A 22,491-nucleotide genomic window follows, 5' to 3' on the forward strand; every position below is an offset into this window, starting at 1 on the left:
GTGTGTGTGTGTGTGTGTGTGTGTGTGTGTGTGTGTGTGTGTGTGTGCATGCGTGCGCTCAATGGATATATTGTGTCTCTGTGCTTGTTGTATACTCTGGGTGTGCCTGTGGGTTCCCAGAACCACCCTCTCAAAGTTCAGAGGCTCAGCACCAGGTCAGCCACAGGGCAATGAAGTATTTGGCTCCAACAACTCTGAGAGAGTGGCCTGAGCAAGCATGGGAGAGGTACCTAGCACATGGCCCTCTAGATCCTCAAGTTCAGCCCTTTGAATCCCAACTTCCCAGATACTCAAGTGAAGCATGTGGTATTTACAGTGAATAGAGGGCCATCCTTGGACTTGGGAAGCCCTTGGGTACATCCTGGTTGGCGTCACTCGAACTCGGGGTAGGTTACTTATCTTCTCGGTGCTCTGGGCATTTATTTAAGACCATAATTTGCAAGTGATACTTGCTAGTCAGTCTGTGTCAGGGGAAGAAGTTTCCACATCGGAAAATCTCTAGCGACTAATAAAAATCCCAGGTCTGGATCCCAAACAAACGTAGGCGACAAATCTCAATACTGTCTTCATGTCTGAGTGGTAGAACTTGTCGATATAATTATGTCCTGTGTTGTTCTGACCCTGAGACCTCTGTTCTATAAATGAGGGGATTACATCATATGGGTGGAAGGCTGGTGGTCTTTGCTGGTCCCAAGGCCAACTGCAGTCTTTTGGACTTGGGGGAGGGGGGGAGCTGATTCCAGGAAGTGGTGAAGATGGGTAGATTTGCCTGTCTCGCTTCAGGTGGGTCATTTAATTGGGAGATGTTGGCTCTTGGGGCTTTCACTAGCAGCGCTGGACTGTCTGGGTTGTGTTTAGTTTAACGCTGGTTAAGTAACTGCCCCGTCAGTGCCTTCCCCTCTGGGCCATGGGCAAGCCAGAGGTAGTAGGTACACTTGGTGGGATATGTTGTGGTTTCTTGGGCAAGTCAGCAGCAGTTCTTAGAGTAGCTAGCTCAAGCCAGATATTCTGGGGGGGGGGGGGGGGGGTGGGGGACGGGATAGCAATGCACACTCAGTAGTACTTTGAACAACATGCTGACCTGACGTTACACAATAGACCCACTTCTAAAATGTTTGTGTATAAAGTACATCTATTCACTCTTATTTTCCTATTGGCTTCAATTAGAATTTCAGCACTGTGCTCTCCCACACAGAGGGGAACTCAGGGTTTGTGTCTGTTACATTAAAGAACCCTAGCCTTGGCTGAAAGAAACACTCTTTCTTTGTTAATGGATGAAAAAGTCCCACGGTAGACTTTTCCAAGTATCCACGATCTGTCCATGCTGTGTTGGCTCTAAGAGCCACAACCAAGTTGGGGCAGCCTAGTCTTCGTCCCAGGCTGCCAAATTGTGAGATCACTTCAGCTACAGAGAAATAACAGCTGGCAAAGAATAGTTAAAATGGAAAGCTGCCGCGTAGTAGACTAGGCCGATCTTCCTGGCCTTCCCTGGTCCCCAGTAGCGTCACCCTACCATGCCTCAACTGAGGGCTTTGTTTGCCTTGGCTATAGCATATAGTGCTTGTGTGCAGAAAATTCTTAGTTCTGGCAGATTGCAGCCAAGCCATGCCTTCCCATCCTTTAGGATTCTTGTCCCTGTCTTCCCATAAGTGCCCTAAGAAGAGAATCTTTCCGATGCGCCAAAGACCTTCTTCTCAGTCTCTTTGTATTTCATTTCATGGCTGCCAGTGCCATGCTTAGGCTCTCCTTCTGTTAGCCCTTATGTACAATGGGTAAAAACCACAAGTATTAAAAGTTCTCTGGTGGGACTGTTACAGTGTAGATTTTTGAGATTCTAGCATGGTCTACTGCATATGTCTATACCCCAATATTTCATATTTTGAAGATTTTATGATCATTATAATTAATGAACAAAAATACCTGTTAAATGAAATTATACAAAATAACATTAAATTTATCATGTAAGAATTTTACTTTTCTATTTCAAATCAGTTCCTTAGACTAAATAAGATAGGGATTGGGACTGGCCCTTTTATTGATATAGGGAACTCCCAGGTGGGGGAACTCCATCTACCAATGCAGGTCAGCATCTCTGAAACTTAGAGCCACAACTCAAACCCAAAGAGATATGCAACCACTGAACCATACAGAAGGATCCCTGTAGGCCATAGCACTTGACAAATTTGATACCTCTGGCCTAGAGGGTTCAGAGAGGAAATCATTTGCCCAGGGTCACACAGCCAGTATGTGTTAGGGGCATAACTTAAACCTTGCTCTTCCTGGCACACAGTAGGCACTTAATAAATGCTTGTTGACTTTCTGACTGACTTGTTAGTTCCCAGGCTTTCTCTCTCTTTCTGTCTACTACAACAGGGCTACCTTTAAATGAAGATCTCTTCCTTTTGAAAGAGGGCAGCTATGTGGCACAGTGGATAGAACAGGGACCCTGGAATCAGAAGGACCTGAGTTCAAATTCAGATACTTACTAGCAGTGTGACCCTGGGCAAGTCACTTAGCCCCCCCCCCAAAAAAAAATTTATATATATATGGTGGTCACAGTTCTTCATTGACCAAAGGAAGATTTTTGGAGATATTGAGAAGGGTCTGGTATAGCCATAGAGTTTAGGGAAAGGTAAAATAAAACTAGGGGGAACAGCAAGTTGCAGGGGAGGGTGATATCCAATGTGCGTAGGGAGAGCAAGGGCAGAAAGGAAGAAGCCTGAGCTTAGAGAACCTAGACATGGAAGGGGTCTGAGTGACCTTCTAGGGAAGGGCTTCCTCACTTTTGTTATATGTCCTAGACCCCTTGGGCAGTCAGTTTGAGGAAGTTTATGGACCCCTTTCTCGGATTCATTTTTTTATTTTTTTGCTTTTTTGAGGGGGAAGGAAAGGCAATTGAGATTAAGTGACTTGCCCAAGATCACATGGCTAGTAAGTGTGTCAAGTGTCTGAGGCTGGATTTGAACTCAGGTCCTCCTGACTCCAGGGCCGGTACTTTATTCACTGTACCACCTAGCCGCCCCAGATTCATGTTTTTAAATGCAAAAAAATAAAACATGTAGACTTACAAAGAAAACCAATTATGGTGAAATGCAATTATCCTAATCTTTCTTTCTTTCTTTTATTTTTTTAAAGAAACAAGTTCACAGATATGATAAAACTGAGGCCCAGAGAGTAGAAGGGTCTTGCCAAAGGTCATTTGGGCAGGGAGGAAGAGAGCTGGAATTCGAACACAGGTCCTTCCTCCTTGAAATCTAGGGCTTTTTCATGACACACACCACGTAGCCTCCCCTAGAAGGCAGTCAGATTGTTGAGCGACTGTTTGTTTCCAATCTTGGCTATTTCATTGAATCTGCTAAGGTAGCATTTGTTCCTTTGACAGAGACAGCGTAGCATAGTGAGATGAGAGCCAGCCTAAAGCCAGGAGGACCCGGAATAAAGCCCTGCCTTGTGTGACCCCCTGGCTGTGTGACCCTGAGTAAGTCTCCTGGGCAATTTAGGAGGTGCAGAGAAGGTGCCAGTCTGCAGTGGCTGCATTGAAGGGAGTTTCCTCACCCCAGAGTTCTCAGTACCAATGAAATCAAAGGTCAGGTCAGACTCCAAAACTTGTCAAATACTTCTTGTATATAAAACTCTGTGCCAGGCCCTGAAGGACTTGCAAAAAAGGGAGAGCAGCCCCTTTTCCCTCTGAAAGCTTAGCTGGAAGTCACATGGTAGGAAGGTCTAGTAGACTGGCTTTGGGGGCCAAGAGCCTGGCTTCAAATCCTGCCTCTGACATGTAACCTCTGTAACTTTGGGCATATCATCTGTCAAATAAGAGGGGCTGGGGGATGGCACAGATGGCCTCTGAGGACCCTCCCAGCTCTAGACGTGTGAGCTTTGTAGATTGTCTAAGTAGTTGTGAGTGTCAGTGTAGTAAAATGGGCAGAAAGGATAGACATCCTGGCCTAGAGTCCTGTTTTTAATACATACTGACAATGGGACCCTGGCAACTTCTCTTAAGGCTGGAAGATAGAGTAGCCAGGGTTACCTATATGCAGAGATGGAAAAAGTTGCCTTATCAGAAATTCCCTACTAATGAAATCCTGATTTAAATGAAAGGTATTGTTTTGGGGGTTTTTTGGGCAGGGAGGGCAGGGATGTTAGAATTAGCTAGTCTTGCTATCAGTCTTGAAGGTTAGTGACAAAGAACTTCTAATATAGGAAAAACCACTTCTGGTGGCCTGTAGGTGACTTTAGTCAAACTAAGGTCATTCTGTGCCTCTGTTTACCCAAGGTGACTGTCTTCCCTCCCCAAAACTTTCCAGGGAAGTTTTGGGAATCACAATTCCTTTTTTTCCCTCCCAAATGTTAAAGTTCCCACTTTTTAGCAGAAAGGGGTAATTGAATTGAATCCTTAGTTTTTCTGAAATTTTCTTTAGTTAATGACTAGACCTTAGAAGAGCCGAGGGAGAGAAACCTAGAGAAACCAGTTCCATTCTAGTCAAGACTTCCATGTTTCTAAGCACTTCCCAGGCCCTGCCCCCACTACTATTTCTACTACTATGACTACTACTACTGTCTCCCCGACCACCACCACTGTGCATATAAATGTCCCTTTCTTTTGTGTGCTTCAGAGATACTCTAGACTTTCACTTAGAATTTGTGGATGGTCTCCAAGGTCCCGGGAGTATAGCTTTAGAGCTGGAAGAGACGTCAGAGGTCGTCTAATAAAACCCCAGTGAAGAAACTGAGACTCAGAAAGTGGAAATGACTTGCCCAAAGTCACAGACAATAGATACATGGCTGAGCCAGGATTCTGTTCCAGTCCTCCAACTTCCAGATCCATCACTGGAATCTCTGTAGTGTGTCTCCTGAGCCAGTAGGGGGAAAGAGCTGCTCCTCTGACCTCATACCAAGCAGTGTATTTGACTTGAGAGAGACCTCCAGTGGACAAATCCCTCTTTTTTGTATGGGATGCTAAGACTGAATTAAAGATTTTCCTGTACTGTGATCTGGGCTAGCATATGGAAGCCACCTGGGCCACTATGAATGGCTTATCTCCTTGGACCCATAGCCTACTTGAGTGAATTTCTGGCCACTTTCAAAGGAGTCTTGTGTTCAAGGCAGATCTTACCCTTGGCCAATGACTCTCCCATTGCCTAGGGTGAGATGGTAACCAAGTGTGGTTTCAGCGTTTCTCGTGGCTTCCGCATAGCCCTTGCGCTCCCTGTAAAAGAGCTATCGTATAGACGGCAGTAGATGGCGGGTTGTGATTGTCTGGCAGGGTTCCTCGTTTGGCATGAGATGGCGTGTTCTCCCAGGTCCAGTTAGGTCTATGCGGTGTCTGTAAGGGCAGCCAGGACCATGTCTGTCTGTCTGTTTGTCTGTGTGTGTATGTCGGGGGCGGAGGGAACACATAGCATGCCGGCCATCCTCTCAGAGGACCTGAGAGAGATACCAGGCCCTCTCCCAAGGCCTGTCTGAGGAACCTCAAGGGAGCTGGTGCTTGAAGGCCTCGGGGTTGTCACCGTTTCAATGTCTGTCTCTACATCTGTCTGTCTTTAGGAAGAGAAAAGTTGGTCATCAGACTGGACCCAATATTTGAACAGAAAATGGAGAGCACAATTGGTGAGCATATGGTGCCCAAGCCTGAAGAAAAACAAGTGGCAGAAAACATTAGTGACCAGCAGCAGGTAAGGGGATGGGGGGTACCTCAGCAGGCCATTGACTCACACACCCTGGGACGGTAAAGCAGTTAACCAGCTCCCAGGCACGTAGATGAAAAGACTGCTCAAAGGAAACCATACTGTGAATAACTGGTCCTGGAGATCAGATAATGACATACAACACCCTCTTCTTCCTCTTCTTGGCAGAGTGGTGGGGGTCTACTAGGGCAGAATGGTGAGGTCACCGTAAGAATCATTTTGACAGGCCATGATGTTCTTTAAGTTTTGTACCCGCCTACTTCCAAGAGGATTTGTAGTAGCTGCCAAGTTAGAGCACAGTGCCGGAGAGGCCATTTCAGGGTTAAATGAGAGTTCCGATTTTAAAAGCCCTTTCCTCACAGCAAGCTTGTGAGGAGAGGTTGGCGCAAGCAGCCCAGCCCAGACAAAGATGGTTCGGGAAGATAACTGAAAATGAGCTTGGTGCCAGTTGATACTGTTCGGAGAGTCAATAAAAGAAGAAAGAGCCGTTCAGGAAATTACCGTTGCCTGAGTCTGAAGTCAAATGCTCAGGGTACTGATAAGAAGAATTGAGAGAAATGGGAAAAATGTAATAATGATCACATCTGGCAGACAGAATTCACTAAGAGTCGGGCTCGCCTGAGCGAGGCGGCATTCAGCCATGTTGCCTTGGAACTAAAGGCCACTGAGGCACTAGAGGAAAGGGGCATAAAAGCTGTCTCCAGGAGAGGATGCAAATGATGGCCCTGGAAATGCTGTTGGCTACCTAGTTGGATTTGGTTGTAATGGTGTCACTGAGCAGTGGATTCCATAAGCGTCTGGCCCATTTGGAGAGGCGTGTGTCATCGGTTCATCATGGCAGCCAATTAGACAAGGTCAGCCTTGGTATTGGTGGAAGCGATGGGGAAGAGACAGCTAACGTGTACATAGCAGTCTTGGTTAGCATAATGAGAACTGCCATTCAGGTGGGGTTTGCAGGTTTCTGTACAGTGTCTCATTTGATCTTGGGAGGCGAATGCTGTTGTTATCCTCATTTTATAGATAAACTAAGGCTCAGAGATGTAAAATGACTTGGCCAAGGGGATGCAGCTGTGTGAGTGTCAGACCCAAGATCCAACCCTAGGTCCTTGCGACTCCAAGTCCACTGGTCTTTTTCACTACAGGTTCACTGCCTCTCGGATCCCATGAGGCCAGTGAAAGAACGCAAAGAAACTGGGGAAGCTGATGAACATGGGCAGAAATTACCTCCACCAAGGAGGGGGTTTCAAGGGAATTCATCTGAAATCATAACTGATAATGATACAGGATGGCATTTCAATTGTATCTTTGTGTTTGCAAAGTGCTTGATGTATATGCTGGCCACAACTTAGTCCTGTTGGGCAATCGAGGCAGAGCTGAGCTAGCATCAGGAGCAAAAGAACATGGCTGTCATGCTGAGCTGTTCCGAATCAGAGCCTCTGGAATATGAAGGCATGTCCAGAGACGACTGAGTCAATCCTCTCCTCTCTAGGCCTGCACTGCTATGAAAGAAACTGTAGAGATGGGTATCTCAGAAAACCCTCGGATACATAGAATTCATGGCTTCTCTGAGAGGTCCATTCTTTGTTTGCAACCTGGAAGTGTTTCTCTCATTTCTAACCCCAGTGCTTCTTCCTGTCCTGTCATCTAAGCCTGCTCCCCTGTTCCATCCTTCACGACCTTGGCAAATAGCGGGGCTTCATACCCATTATAGCTACTTGTTAGACACATAGTTGAAAGTGTTATCCTTATTTGAAGATGGTTGCCCTCTTCTCTCCAGATCAGATCCCATTGCCGTGAGAATCTCTCTGTAAAACATACAGATAACCAAACCGCAGCCAATACCCCTATTTGATTCAGTAATATTCAACACAGCATACTATTATAACAAGAGAATCTTGTAATGGGCATCAGGTCTCAGTTTCTGTAATGATCATGAAACATCCTGTCATAATGTAGCATGGCAAGAGGGCTCATATATTTTGATATGGCACCTAATATATCAGGACAGGTCATTTCCCTTTGAAAAAGTGAGAGAGCCCCGTAACTAGTAAAGAACATAGACTAGTGGATCTGAAATCGACTCACACGGGGCTTTGGAATATCGCCAAAACCCAACTCGCTGGCCCCTACCCTACCCCTCTCCACTGCCCTTTTCTCAGTCCTGTTGATAACCTGAGCCTTGCTCTGGTGCTGGAGAGGGCTGGGGTGCCTGTCAATAATTCTTGTGTAGAGGCGTTGGGTTTGGTTCAGAGATAAGCGACAAAATAGGGTTGAGAATCAAAGCATTACTCAAAGTGACTGGAGCTGGCGTTTCTGGAGTGGGGAGCAGAGTTTATCTCAAGTCTGTGAGTCTCCCTCCCCCAACCTCTACCAATCCTTGACTTTGCTGGCTGGCTGGGAGCTCAAGAAATGAGGGATTGGACGTGATAAAGAAGTGAAACATAGATATGGTCTTGAAAGCAGCTTTGGAGAAATGCCCCTGGGAAGCATCTGGGGGGTGGGGGAGTGGGGTATGCTTTATTCTCTTCAGTTTCTTCCCAGAGTCAGAATCTTTGCTCTCTGTATGCATTTCCTTTCTCATACACAGCCGCCGGTGACAACAATCTCAGAGTTGGACTTTAGCTAACAAATTGTTGATGTTGCCCAAGCCAAATGGAATCAATAGAGTGCTTTGCTAATACGATAAGCTTAGCTCTTCAGCGTTCAGGGGAGAAAGGAAAAAAGTAAAGCCCCTGACCTGAATAGATAGCAGTGCACTGAACAACTGTTAACTTATTAATCCATACTTACCCCAACCCTAAAATCTCAGAAGATAAAGGCTCAGTTAATACTATTCCATTTGAAGATGAGTAAACTGAGGCACAGAGAGCCCAAGTGGCTTGTTCAAAGTTGCCCAACCACTTAGGAGAAAGCCCACTCTATCCCTGCCTGCCCCCTGCCGTGAAGACCACTGAGACCATGCTTTCTACTTTATTCCTTTTGGAAGAGCATACTCTGGTTGGAGTGCCAGCTTCCTTTGGCATAAAGGTGCACAGGAAGGGAGAACGGGGGAGGCATTAGAAATCAGGAATGAGAATGTCTTCTTCCTTCTGTTGGCGTTGGCACTGTCATCGTCAGAGCTAATTCACCTGCTTTCAGAGTAACTGCCTGCTGTCTCCCATGGGTATGCATTCTGCCAGAGAAACATGGCATATCTCTTGTTCATCAGAGCCAACCAGAGCTGAATTCAGTGAATCATCAGATCTGTAATCCCTACCGATGCAGATCCCGTCTGTACCTCTAGTGAGAGGGAAAATTGAGTCTCCCTACATTGGCACTAGGGTCACTAACCCACTGAGAGGTCAGTGGTTCTGAATGTCACAACTACTGCCCACTGTCCTCCCTGTCTGCCTCTCTCCATGATCTTTTTTGTTTCCACAGGCCAAGAAATGTACTGTGATCGGGGGCTCTGGGTTTTTGGGCCAACATTTGGTTGAACAGCTGCTGGCCAGAGGCTACTTGGTCAATGTCTTTGACATCCGGCAAGGATTCGAGAACCCCAAGGTGAAGTTTTTCCTGGGAGACCTCTGCAATAAAAAGGTACTGTTCCAACAAGACCCTGCTAGCTCAGCCCAGATCCTCGGGAACCAGGGGAATGTTTTTTGATTGATCTTGTTGGATACTAGCATTTAGTTTTCTTAGACTTCTTCCATTCAGGTCCCCAGAGGTGAATGGTATTAAATCCTTTAGTTGGGCTAAATGGCTAACCTTCAGGAGAGCCCCTTATACAAGCAACACCATAGCTGTGTCAAAGGATCAATGCCACAGTGGGACTGATCACCTCTGAGTTCCCTTTTGTTCTCAGGAGGTCTGAAAGTCATTGGAGTTCTTCCGAGCCCTGGCATTGAAGCTGGTCACCTCCAGCTGCATCACCAGCTTCTCGGTTTTGACTCAGTCTAGGTGACCTTTGCCCTTTGGGCTCAGGCCTGTCACCACCCTTTAAAGCATACTTGATTGCTGAATCCCATCCTGAGGCCTGAAGCTCACTCGACCCTAGGTTCAGGAAGCTGCCCTGCTCTGTCCCTAATTAATTGCCTAATTAAACTCCCCTCTCCTGCTGCTACTGCTCCCACTGTTTCTTGGAGCTCGTTTCTGGTACCTGCCTTCGTTTCTTTGCCTTCTTCCCATAGCCACTAGACACTTCAGAACCCAAGGGAGTGTGTATCCTAGGATTTCTTGACAAGGAAATTGAGAGTATATTAATTCTGAAATTGTGCACCAGGTATGTATGACAGGTAGGAATAAAAGAAATCTAGCTCAGCCTACATTAGGAGGCCCTGACATGTTCTAATCTATTCTGCCTAACTACCATTAGTAATCTAGACTTAGCATGACCCCATCACTGGTCTCCCCAGAGTCTCAGAAGGCCCTGGAGGCCTGGCAGGAGTATCTGTGGGCTTTCAGTGATGCTAGACTCACTCTGAGCCTGAACTCTTCCCACAATCCAACTTAGTCATCAGCATCCTAATAGCTAGCATTTTTCTAGCTCTTTAAGGTTGACAAGGCACTTTACATATATTATCTCAATTGATGCCCACCACACTGTGAAGTAGATGCTGTTATTATCCACCCCATTTTAGAGATGAGGAAACGGAGTCCCACAGCTAGTAAGTGTTTGAGGTGAAATTTGAACCCAGGACTTCTTGAAGCGAAGCTCATTCTCCACTCCTCTACATTCCTCTTCTATAGCCTGTAGGCTGTGGAACTGGAAGCGACCTTAGAAGTTACCTAGTACCCCCACTGATTTTATAGAGAAGATTACTGAGCCCATAGAGGGAAGGTAACTTATCCAGGGTCACATTGGCAGTAACTGAGCACCATAGCAGGGATTGGGACTCATCTTGAATCACTTCAACTACAGAGCATTTCCCAGTGTTAACTCAGTGAACTGTTTCTGGGCTAACTCAGTCCCAGGCCTCTCTTTCATACAAGCCCAAGCCCCCCATTACCTCCCATATATCCTGCCATCTCTCTGTGGAAGCCCCCAAAGGCTGGGCCTTTCAGCTCTGTCTATGGAGCACCAGTAGTCATGAATGCCATAGGCTAGGACATGGGTCCAGCCCAGCCAAGGAGGGTGTTGGCAGCAAGATCTTGGTCTGCCTTCTGGAAGGGAAGTGACCATGGTATGTTACAGGCTATTTTTTTTATTGGGCATTGGAACAGTTGTGTGATGTGAGCATCGATTTGTAAGAACCCTAAACTGAAGTAGAAAACCATACTAAAAAGATGGGCTTTCACTGTGTATAACCCCAGTGTAGACAGGCACAACTAGTGAGATGTCAGCTACATATCCCTCTCCTCTTTATGGACACTAGCAAAGTCCTCTCTCAGGAGCTGGACTCGGCGTACTGAATGAGGCATATGTTTCTGGACATGGACAGTATGCAGATTTGTTTTGCTGGACTATACATATCTGTTCGAAGGGTTTGGGTTTGTTTTTTCAATATGAAGGGAGGAGGGGAAAAAGAAGGGGCTGTCAATAGGATTGACAGAAAGAAAAAGGAAAGAGGATCACCAAAGCATTTTTTAAATTTTTATTTATTTTGTTTTGAATGTATAGAATAAAACAAGCATTTTCATAACACAGTATAATAAAAAAGATGATTGTATATGAAACTGCAAATCTATTATGTATAACTTGATGATCCTTTTAAATATATAATAAAGTTTTCATGTAAATTTCTTTTTTTTCCTCCCTAGAGATGGCTACCACTAGACACAATATGCATATATATGTAAAATCATTCTTTATATATTTTTCTTTATCAGTTTTTTCTCTGGGTGCAGATAGCTTCTTCCTTTATAGGCCCTTTGTAGTTCCTTTGGGTATTTATAATAGAATTGACTTGGTGGCTCAAAGTTGTTTTTAAAACAATATTGCTGTTACTGTATACAGTGTTCTCTGGATTCTGCTCATTTTGTTCTTCATTATATTTTCTTTTTGGAGGGGGGAGGGCAGGCAGTTGGGGTTAAGTGACTTGCCCAAGGTCACACAGCGTTAAGTGTCTGAGGCCAGATTTGAACTCAGGTCCTCCTGACTCCAGGGCCAGTGCTCTATTCACTGGGCCACCTACCCGCCCTGCTCTTCATTATTTCATGCAAGTCTCTCCATGCTTTTCTATGATCATTGAGTTCATCATTTCTTACAGCACAGTAGTATTCCATCACAATCACATAGCACAACTTGTTTAACTGTTCGCCAGTTGATGGGCATTGCCACAATTTCCACTTCTTTGATACCACAAAGAGAACTGCTGTCAATATTTTAGAACATATAAGTTCTTTTCCTTTTTCCCTGATCATCTTTGGAAACAGGCTTAATAGTAGTATCACTGGGTCTAAGGGTATCCAGGGGTGGGGAACCTGTGGCATTGAGGCTACATGTGGCCCTCTAGGTCCTTGGGTGTGTTCTTTTAACTGAGTCCAAGTGTTGCAGAACAAATCCTTTTTTTTTTGAGGGTAATTGGGGTTAAATGACTTGCCTAAGGTCACATGGCTAGTAAGTATGTCAAGTGTCTGAGGCCACATTTGAACTCAGGTCCTCCTGACTCCAGGGCCGGTGCTCTATTCACTACGCCACCTAGCCACCCCAACAAATCCTTTTATTAAGGGGAACTGTTCTGTGAAGTTTGGATTCAGTCAAAGGGCTGCACTTGAGGACCTAGAGAGCCACATATGGCCTCGAGGCTGCAGATTTCCCACCCTTTAGCAGTTTAATAACTACAACAGAAGGAAGGCCAGGAAGAAACACAGACAAGCAGGGTAACTCTTAAAGTTACATATTGAATTTATCTTACTCTTAAAAGGAAAAGCAAGCTGTATGTAAGAGAGATTTACAGTTGTGTATACAGTCCTTTTTTTGCTCTCCTTTGTGTATGGGAACGTTCTGTTTCTTTGGTGTTTTGGCAAGTTCAGAAGAACAAAAAAAGGAAGATGAGAGATAAGTAAACCCTCTGTCCTCTCACTGAGATCAAAGCTAGATGCCAATGGACCTTTGAGGATGACGTCAGAGATGTGAGCTAGGAGGCAGAGAAGGTGAACGGGCTTCCTAGCCACCAGAAGAAGACCAAAGCTACATCTTAACTTCCTTTTTCCCTTTCTTTTGCTTGCCCATCCAGGATCTATACCCTGCTCTGAGCGGGGTGAAGACAGTTTTCCACTGTGCATCACCAGCTCCATCCTCTGATAATAAGGAGCTCTTTTATAGAGTGAACTACACAGGCACCAAGACAGTCATCGAAGCATGCAAAGAGGCTGGAGTTCAGGTACAGAGCACCAGCCTAGAGAACTGATGGTTTCCAAGTGGCAAGCACCAGCAATGACAATGACAGGTCTTGACCCCAAGATTTTCAGTTGGAGTTGGTCTCTAGTCCACCTCTGTCATTTTACAGAGGAGGAAACAGAGGCCTACAGTGGGGAAAGCTCTTGCCCAAGGCTACATATAAGATTATAAATACAAAGGGGGAATGGAGTTTAACCACCTCGTTTTACAGAGAAGGAAATCGAGGCCCAGAGGGGGGGGAGAAGTTTGCTCAAGGTCACAGAGGTAGCAAGTGGCAGGACCAGAATTTGAAGCTGATCTTTCTGACTCCCAATCCAGTGTCCTTTGCAGTGTTGCATGCTGGGCCGTGTTTTGCCTTGAACTCTGTCTGGCCGCCTTCTGTGGGTTTTTTTGTTTTGGTATTGGGGGGAGAGACTTGAAAAATTGTTTTCTGTAAGTCTTTGCTTATCTAGATGGGCAACTTTTCTGGAGGAACAGAGTGAGAAGGACAGTTATATTTGATGTAGCCAGTGATAACTGGCAGTTCAAGGGTAGCTAATGGGTTCTTTTTTGATATTCTGTGATCATCTGATTATTTTGGTCTCAGATGAAAGAACCATAATAAGTTCGTGCTGCCTGCCTTTTATGAAACTGTGCATTTGTTTTTGAGCCACTGAAGTGGGGCTCAGAGGCCATGTGGGCTTAGCTCATGACCTGAATGAGCTATGTGATGGGGGGCTTGCAACATGCAGCAACCCCCAATGCCACAAGGGCCTCACAGGAAATCAAGCCAGAGCTGCTGCTTCCCCAACTTTCCCTGGGTCATCTCATACAAATTAAGAGTAAGAAAGGACCTTTGAGGTCATCTCGTCCAGCTAGGCCCAGAGAAAAGTGAATGGTCTAAGGTCACATAGGTAATAAGAGGTAGAGAGACCTAGCTGAGCCAGGATCTGACTCCAAAAACAAGATAAATGAATTACTCAGCCCATTTTAATTATCCCAAGTTGCCCTGCTGAGACCCTAAAGAGCAGGGGCATTTCTCTCCTGAAAAGCTTTTTGTCAACAGAAGGGCAAAGAAGACTAGTAGTCCTCTGAAGCTTGGATGGGTAAATCACCTGACTTCTCTTAGCATATAAAATCGAGGGCTGAAGTAGGAGAACGAAGACTTGAATTCAAATCCTATTCATAGACACTTACTAACTGTGACCCTGGGCACATTCCTTGAGCTCCCTGAGCCTCAGTTCTCTCATCTGTAAAATAGAAATAAGAATAGCATCTACCTCATTAGTTGATTGTCCCAGACTTCAAAGCCCTCTAACAATGTGAGCAGTTATTACTCTTTCTTTATTAGTTGTGGCTCATGGGTGGGTAGTTCATCTTCCCCCTATGTCTAAGTGGAATCTGAAGAATGTCAGGCCATCCTTAATGTGTTTTCACTGTAGCTTGAACTAAAGAGAGAGGCACAAAATGGAGTTTACTGCTTTGTGGGTTTTGCATAATGGCTGGATCCAGGTTCCCACCCTATCAAATTCCAGCCTGGGCACCCTGGAGCTGGAGACGGAAAGGGGGTGGCAGCCACAGAATTATTGCCAGTGCCATGAGAATCCCCCTTCTGTGTCCCAGATATTGTCATGTGTTTTCTTGACCAGTAGATACCACCAAGGGGTAGTACAGGGGTGAGAGAGGGGGTGGCACAAAATTCTGGGAGGTTAAGAAGGGGCCCTTACAGTTGAGAAGGTCTGGACCCAGTGCTTCATTGCCCATTGCAGTTATCAATCCCCACATGCACCTCCCTCCCACCCCCAAATTGCTACCTTCTCCTCTGACCTCACTGGGCAATTTGTGCCTCTTTTTGGCACTTATTAGCAAGTGTTATTTTGTGCAATAGGTGTGTATGTGTGTGACGGAGAAAGAGAGAGAGGGGGAAAGAGATCAGTCTGTGGGCTCCAAAAGAGCAAGACCATGTCTGATCTCAACTTTGTGTGGCCCCCAGTACCTTAACACAAGAACATGCCATAATGGTGTAATCTAGCACTTAGCCCAATGCCCAGCACATTATAATGGTCCTTAATAAATGCTTGTTGAGACACAGTAGGAGTTTAATAAATGGTTATTGAATTGTTTGTAGGATCACAGATTTAAACCTGGAAGGGACCTCAGAGGCCCTCTAGTCCAACCCTCTCCTTTTATGAGGAAGAGGCACGTGCAGGTGTATGTAAAGCCAGAATTCAGGCCCTCATCTAGTATAATATCCTCTTAACTTATCTGTCTACCACTAGATTGAGCGCTTTCCTTCCCTTCTTCACACATATCAGTCAGTCATTGCACACTTATTAAATGCCCATCCTATGTGCTAAGATGGCAGTGTAATCCTGCCAATACACAGGAACGTTCACCTGCCTGATCAAACAGATCTCTGTGCTTGTCCCTTGCCACCTTTCCCTGGCAGCTTCAAAGACTCTGTCTTTCTGATACTCTTAGGTTCCCTCCAGAGTCTGCCATCTCCTGGTCTTGTCTTCCTGTGTATTTCCCTCCTCCCCCAATCCAGTGCCTTGAACCAAGCTACTCAGTTTCCCTTCCTGTTCTCACCAGCTCAATGATTCCAAATAGATGGAATAAGTATTTAGTGGGCCTCTACAATGTGCTAGGCTCTATCCTAGGTACTGGGCATACAGGTAAGAAAGTAAGAAGAATGAAGTAGACCCTGCTCATTAAGGACCAAGTGCCCTTGGTGGCAAGAGAGATTGCTTCCGATTGGCCCCTTTGGGTGTTTATACTTCGCAAAGGCCCAGCATTGAGCACCCCAATGAAGAGGGGAGAATGGTGGAACCCTAGAAATTCTTCCCATCTTTGAGTTTAAAAAGAGACTAAAAAGGGCTCTGTTTAGAGCCAGAAGATCCAGGTGTGCCATTTCCTGGGTGACTTTGGGTCACATCACCTCTCTTGGCCTCAGTTTTCCCCTTTGTAAAATGAGAAAGGCAAAGCATATGGCCTTGTAGCTTGAAATCTATGGACTCTGGACTGCCATCCCTCTTCATGGACTTAAAGCAAAAAATAAAAAAAAAAAAATAAAAAGGATTGGAGCCAGCAAGGAGCGTGGGCGGGGGATTTGCAGTTCTACCTTTAATGGCAGCTTGTGTATCCATTAACCAGCCCACAAGTGTTTATTAAGTGCCCACTCCGGGCCCCTGCTCTGTACTCAGAGCAGGAGGGGAGGGGGGAACTGCGGGGGAGGGGGCGCAGCAGTGACAGGAGAGCGAGAAAGACAGAGAGAGAGAAGGAGAGAGGGAGAGAGAGAGAGAGAGAGAGAGAGAGAGAGAGAGAGAGAGAGAGAGAGAGAGAGAGAGAGAGGGAGAGGGAGAGAGGGAAGGCTTGGCTCTTAGGAGCAGGGACATTACAGTCTGCTTGAGAAGGCAAAGCCCAGGCACATGAAACAATTAGAGAACAGGACAGGACGACCTGTAATGAAATGCTAAATTGTGTGGGTGCAGACTGTGCTGACCTCTGGGAGAGTGGAATTGACAGAAGGCTAGAAGGTGGGGAAATCAGGCAGACTATCTCCTTTGAGATCGGGGCCTGGAATCTACAGATCTTCAGAATGTAGTTAGAGGTGAACGAGTTCCCTTGCAGCTGCCCATTGGTTTGTTTCCTTTGTGTGTGGGTGGGGGACACAGTGAAAAGAGGAGCTGGAGCCTCCTGGGCAGGCATTGGGGCCCTGTAGGAGCAAGCAGTGAGGAATGGGAATTTTCCAGTAGGAATCACTCCTGGTTCATTCAGTCAAAAAGCATCTTCTCTATCTTGGCAGAAATTCATTTTAACCAGCAGCGCCAGTGTCGTCTTTGAGGGCGTCGACATCAAGAATGGGACTGAGGACCTCCCGTATGCCATGAAACCCATCGACTACTACACTGAGACCAAGATCTTGCAGGAGAGAGTATGTACCTGTTATTGAGCATTTGGCTGGGGAACAACCAGAATGGGCCCCTTCGAGCAGCTCACGCCCGCCTGGGGTCTTCAGGCTTAATCTGGTTGAGAAAGCTCTCCAACCGTGTCGGGCTAGAGCTCTCTGGATTTCAGGGTAAAACTTCTCCCCCCCAAGTGCTGCTACTTCCCTCTAAGAAATGTAAAGTCAGTTGTATGTGTAACACGTGTAAAATGTTTACTTGGTTACTAAGGGAAATCAGAGGCACCCACCTCTCTGCAGGGAGAGAGGTGATGGGCTAGTGGGGCTGAGCTAGGGAGGCAAGCCCAGTTAGACTCAGCCTGCGATTTGTTTTACTTACTTGTTGGTCTTTGTTACAAGTGGGGAGGATTTAGTTGCGGGGGAGGGTTGGGAGGGAACAAATCACTGGGAAATCACAAGGAGGTAGAGAAAGAGGATCAATAAAACATTTCCCCAAAAGCAGGAGCTGGCAGCTCGAGAAAGTGAAGTCACCGTGAGCAGTCGCTTTGGAGCCTAATTACCTTTCCTAGTTTCCCAAAAATCTTTTTTCTATTTTTAAAAGCAGGTTCTTGCTCTCCTCTTTATTTTCTTAAAAGCCCCTTGCAGACCTGACAGGCCAGCCTCCCCAAGGGAGCGAAGAAGAGCTAGGCCGGGCTGGGCCGCGGGGGGAGTCAGGCACAGAGGCTACCCCTGTGGGTGCCCCAGGGCCCCTCCTGGCTGCAGAGTGGGGGCAGGCCCCTTGGAGAGGGGCCCCTGAGAGCAGGCTTGAGCACACATTGCCCCTTTAGCAGAATTGCTCCGCCCCCTCTGTCGACAAGACTCAGAAACCTGTTGAAAAATGAGGGTGGTGCCTAGGAAATAAGGCCAAAGGATTGGCAATTTAGTAGGGCCCTATTTTTCCATGGGCTGGAAAGAGGGGCTCCTGTTTGTTTCTGTGTATTGCTCAATGCTGCTGAGTAGAAATCATGCCCGACTCACAGGATCTCCCAGGGCTTCTGTTTGGCAGAACAGGTTTGGGAACCCACATCAAATCTGCCATTCACAGCCAAGATGGGGGGTGGGGGTGGGGAGACAGACCCTCTGTGAGACTGGTGACAGGAAACTTTATGACTTGGAGAGCTGGTGATTTTTCAAGGGTAGTGTCCACAGGAGCATAGATTAGAGCTCGAAGGAGGTCAGAGGTTGGCATCTGGGCCCATCCCCTCATTCCCCCAGAGAGGGCGCTGGGGTCCAGAGAGGTCAAGCCAGCTATCCAGAGTCACACAGCTAGTTCAGTGATGATGGTAGAGCCAGGATTCCCTCTCTATTTAGGACTGTTTGGAGGCTAAGATACATTTATTCCTGGCCCTCCCTTTCAAGCAGGCCTTCTTAACTTGGGCCTTTTGGGTTTTGTTTTTGATAACTGTATCTTACTATAATTGCTTCCTCTGTGAGTCTTTGTGTTTTATTTGCTGCATTTCAAATCATTACTCCAAGAAGGGGTCAAGGGGCTTCACCAGACAGCCAGAAGGGTCCAGGACACAAACAAAAATAGTTAAGGCCTGCTTTGGAAAGGGTGAAAGAATGTATGTATGAGTGAGGTAATGTGTGGGCTGAGAAGCACTGGTGGTACTGTCATGGTGTAGACTGCTAGATTTCTTTTAGGAACAGTAAGTGGGCCCTTGTTGCCTTACTTTCTTTGGTGCTTGGCTAGCCCATAAGTGAACACTGAAGTGCAAAGTAGCCCGTGTCGTGCTTTCTGGAATCTCTAATGATGTTAATGGGATCGTAGATTTAGAGCTAGACGGGACCTTCAAACTTATTTATCCAGCTGCCTAATTTTACAGAGGAGGAAACTGAGGCCCAGAGATGTTTCACTTGGGCATAAGTGACAGAGGCAGGATTTGAACCCAGGTCTTCAGGCATTAAATCTGACACACTCTCTGATGCACTATACTGCTTGACCTGTTCTTTGACTCAAAAAGTGCTTCAGTTAGGGAAGACTTTGATATCTGTGAAGCAGCCTCGGGAGGGGAAAGTCACCAGAGACTCCCTGGTTTTCCCTTCAGATTTTCCAGGGTTCTCTGACATCCTTTTCAAACTCTAACCTTTCCTCGGCCTGGATGCTTTACTTACAATAGTCCTGAAGACCCCATGGTTGGCAGCCACACGTCATTGTTGACTCGTGGAGCCAGTGGCCACCCAAAGGCCAGGTTTTCTCTTTTCTGTCTTTAGAACGCAAAGCGCCCAACTTCACTTTTCCCTAGTTGGTTTCTACCCAGTGGGTTTCTACTGGCTCCTGGCCTCCCTGACTTGGGATGCGCTGGGGCCTCACAATGCTGCGTCAGCATTTCGGCCCACCTCTTCCTCCTTCCATGGTGGCTAGATGCTGATGGCTTCTCACATCTGCGGACGGAGCCGAAGCCTCCTCAAGTCAATGGCTTCTGATGTTTTGTTTTGCTTTCCCAGGAGGTGCTGAATGCCAATGAACCCAGCAGTCATTTCTTAACCACAGCAATCCGCCCTCATGGCATCTTTGGCCCAAGAGACCAGCAGCTGGTCCCCATCCTTGTTGAGGCAGCCAGGAGTGGCAGAATGAAGTTTATGATTGGGTAAGCTTAGCGGCTGCTCCTTCCGCCATATTTCTACATCACTACTATCTACTTGCTGCCCTCCCTAGAACTTTTCTGCCCTTACAGAACACTTAGCAATTTTTAGTGCACTCTCACAGCATTATTATATTTAATCCTCATCAAAGCCCTGTGAGATAGCTAGGGCATGATCCAGTGTGCCCATTTTAAAGATGGGTAAACTTAGAAAACTTAAATGACAAGTGCCAAGTCCTGAAGCTCCTAAGGAAAGGAGCCCAGACTAGAATCTATTACCTATACCAGAACCCAGGATAATAAAGTTTGATATTTAAAAGAAATAACAAATAAATAAATAATGAAGTTGACACAAAGTTTGCATTGCATAAGGACTTCTCATCTGATCCCTCTATCAACCTTGTGAGGTTGGTTCTTTATTATCTCCCTGTAACCAATGAGGAGCAAGTCCGGGAGAGGTAACATGACTTGCCTGGAATCATGCAGTTATAAAGTGTCTGATGCACGATTCCAAGCCAAGAAGTTCCTGACTCTTAAGGCCAGTCCTCAATTTGCTCTGGTAACAGCACCGCCTCTCCTAGGAGGCATATGTAATGCGGAAAAAGAAGAGAGCAAGGGGCCCATTGATTTGATCATCCAAAGCATCCCCTTTGCATGTGATGCACTATGGAAGGCCTGCTATAAAGGTAGCTACTAAATGCTTGCTAATTTCAAAGAAAAAACAAAATGAATAGGCGTTTGGTTTGGGGGGCAGGGGCAGTGGTGGGGGCTTGGGGTATGGGGTTTTGGTTTTTTTTGTGGTTTGTTTTTAAGAGAAACTCTGCCTATTCCTTTCTCGTATTTTAAGACCTCTTGGTACTTTTCTAAGTCGCTCTCCTAAAGATTTTACAGTTTGATGTGTCAAAAGTTGCAATATCTTCTTAGTTACCTTTTTTTCATTGATACTAAAAGTTCTTTGCTAATCATATGTGATCTTCCCCGTTCTCTAGGAATCTTACTCTCTTGGAAATATTTTGAAAATAGAAACTTAAGGGCTTTTAAAATTGTCTTGTTTCCAGGAGAGAGTTCTTTTGTGTGTATTACTACTTCTTCATATAGCACCCTAGGTACTGACTGAGGGGGTGGCATCCAAATGTGACCATGGTGCTATAGTCATTGATGAGAATAGATCACCACTGAACCCCTTCCCCCCAAAAAATCCCCACCCTAAGAACCTGGCTCAAGAGATGCACAGTCCTTAGAATCAGAGGATGTCAGAACAGGAGAAGGGCTTTGACATCACCCACCTGAGTTTTGCCTCTGCCTACCATGTTTTGTAGACTCCCACAGAGAACAGACCTGTGTTCATGGAGGGATAGTCACAACTTACAGAAGTCCTGAAACTACAGATCTTTGAAATTCCCCACCCTCCCTTCTCTTCTCGGCTCTGTCTTTTTCTTAGTCTTTTTTGAATGCTGTATTAAAAACTTCACATTGAACATAGGATCACAGCGTTAGTTCCTTGGAGGACAACCCCCACATTTTTCAGATGAAGAAACTGAGGCCCAACTGTAATGCAGACAGTTGAACTGGAGCTATTTCCATTTCAATGAATTCCTGTCCCTTCCTCCCAGTCCCCATCGGGATCCTTTGTTCCTTCTCATTCACTTTCTCTCCCTTGGCCCGGTTCGAGTTGACTCCTTTCTTTCTGCCTTTTTTTTCTCGGTACTATTTCATAAAGGTCTCTCCAGATTTCTTTGTATTCCACACACTTGTCTGACTTAATTACTTTATTGTATTCCCTTGCATGACTGTATGACAACTTCTTTAACCATTCCCCTATTGTTAGCTGTTTTAGCTGTTTCCTCCCAATTCCATCTAATGCTGTGAGGCCAACCTTTGACTTCTCCTGTTGGATTCTTTCCTCCCTAGCCCTCTGTCTTCTCCCTCTACCGCCTCCTCCTCTTTTCATCAGGTTAGATTGCTATCCCTCTCTGATGCTTCATCTCTTGCTTTGGGGAACAGGAAAGGAAGGAAACAAGCAAGGCTTAAGCACTGGCTATGTGCCAGGCACTGTGCTAAGGGCTTTGCAAAGCTTATCTCATTTGGTCCTCATGACAACCCTGGGAGGTAGGTGCTGTTGTTATCCCCATTTTACAGATGAGGAAGCTGAGCCAAACAGGCTAGCAAGTGTCTGAACTGTAGCTGAACTTAGATCTTCCTCTGTGTTGTGCCACACCCTGTTTCTATGCAGGGTCAGGAAGAGTTGATGGAAAGTGTGTGTGGGGAGCAGGGGGTAAGGAAGAGCAAAACGTCGGTTCAGCTTCACTCCCAGGGTCTGGGAAGGGCTGTCAGAGAGGAGCTTTTCCTTCAGAGAGAATACAAGGACCATTAAGCACAGTAGGACCACGAGGACAGCCGGGCAGGCTCAGGAGATGCCCAGCTGACTTGTTTGAGTGTCTGTGGAGACTCTTAGCTTTGGCATAGTGCATATCCTGGAGCCCCAACAGGCAGCCACACTTTGATGGGCCCTCACTTCCGAGGCACCTCGAGACCTCAGTGCTAGTTCCCTGTCCAGATACAAAGTCAAACTTCTCCTTTTATCCCCACAGGAATGGGAAGAATTTAGTGGATTTCACCTTTGTGGAAAACGTGGTCCATGGCCACATCTTGGCTGCAGAACACCTTTCCTCAGACTCCGGCTTATGTGGACAGGTAGGTGTTCTCATTCCCAAAGGTTCACGTGACAGCCTTGGGCTTACAGAGGCCCCTTTCTCAAACAGCTTGCCTGCATTGGCATATGGAGGATTTGGGGATGGGTAGCCTTTCAAACAGGATCTTCAAATCGATTAAGACATTGTTTTGTTATCAGAAGCAGAAGCAGCATTGGGTGAACCTGGAATTCATTGGTATTATTGGCCCTGGCTGCCATCTGTATTGCTTTTTCTTAATCTCTCTCTCTCTCTCTCTCTCTCTCTCTCTCTCTCTCTCTCTCTC

The 22,491-nt window shown here is 46.1% G+C and overlaps 1 protein-coding gene across 2 annotated transcripts in view; it reads left to right on the forward strand.

Moving 5' to 3' along the window:
* The window catches only part of NSDHL (NAD(P) dependent steroid dehydrogenase-like), a 38,248-nt gene that overhangs the window by 12,598 nt on the left and 3,159 nt on the right, over nt 1-22,491 (forward strand). For both annotated transcript variants that reach the window (XM_069063061.1, XM_069063062.1), the window contains exons 2-7: nt 5,548-5,675; nt 9,108-9,266; nt 12,845-12,991; nt 16,793-16,921; nt 19,379-19,521; nt 22,107-22,209. In XM_069063061.1, coding sequence (XP_068919162.1) covers nt 5,595-5,675; nt 9,108-9,266; nt 12,845-12,991; nt 16,793-16,921; nt 19,379-19,521; nt 22,107-22,209 — 762 coding nt within the window. In that variant the 5' untranslated portion in view covers nt 5,548-5,594. The remainder of the gene's footprint in view (nt 1-5,547; nt 5,676-9,107; nt 9,267-12,844; nt 12,992-16,792; nt 16,922-19,378; nt 19,522-22,106; nt 22,210-22,491) is intronic.

Source organism: Petaurus breviceps, unplaced genomic scaffold (assembly GCF_028583685.1).
Source record: "Petaurus breviceps papuanus isolate PSGF00001 unplaced genomic scaffold, PetGlider_PUasm1.0 90535, whole genome shotgun sequence".
Taxonomy (NCBI): domain Eukaryota; kingdom Metazoa; phylum Chordata; class Mammalia; order Diprotodontia; family Petauridae; genus Petaurus; species Petaurus breviceps.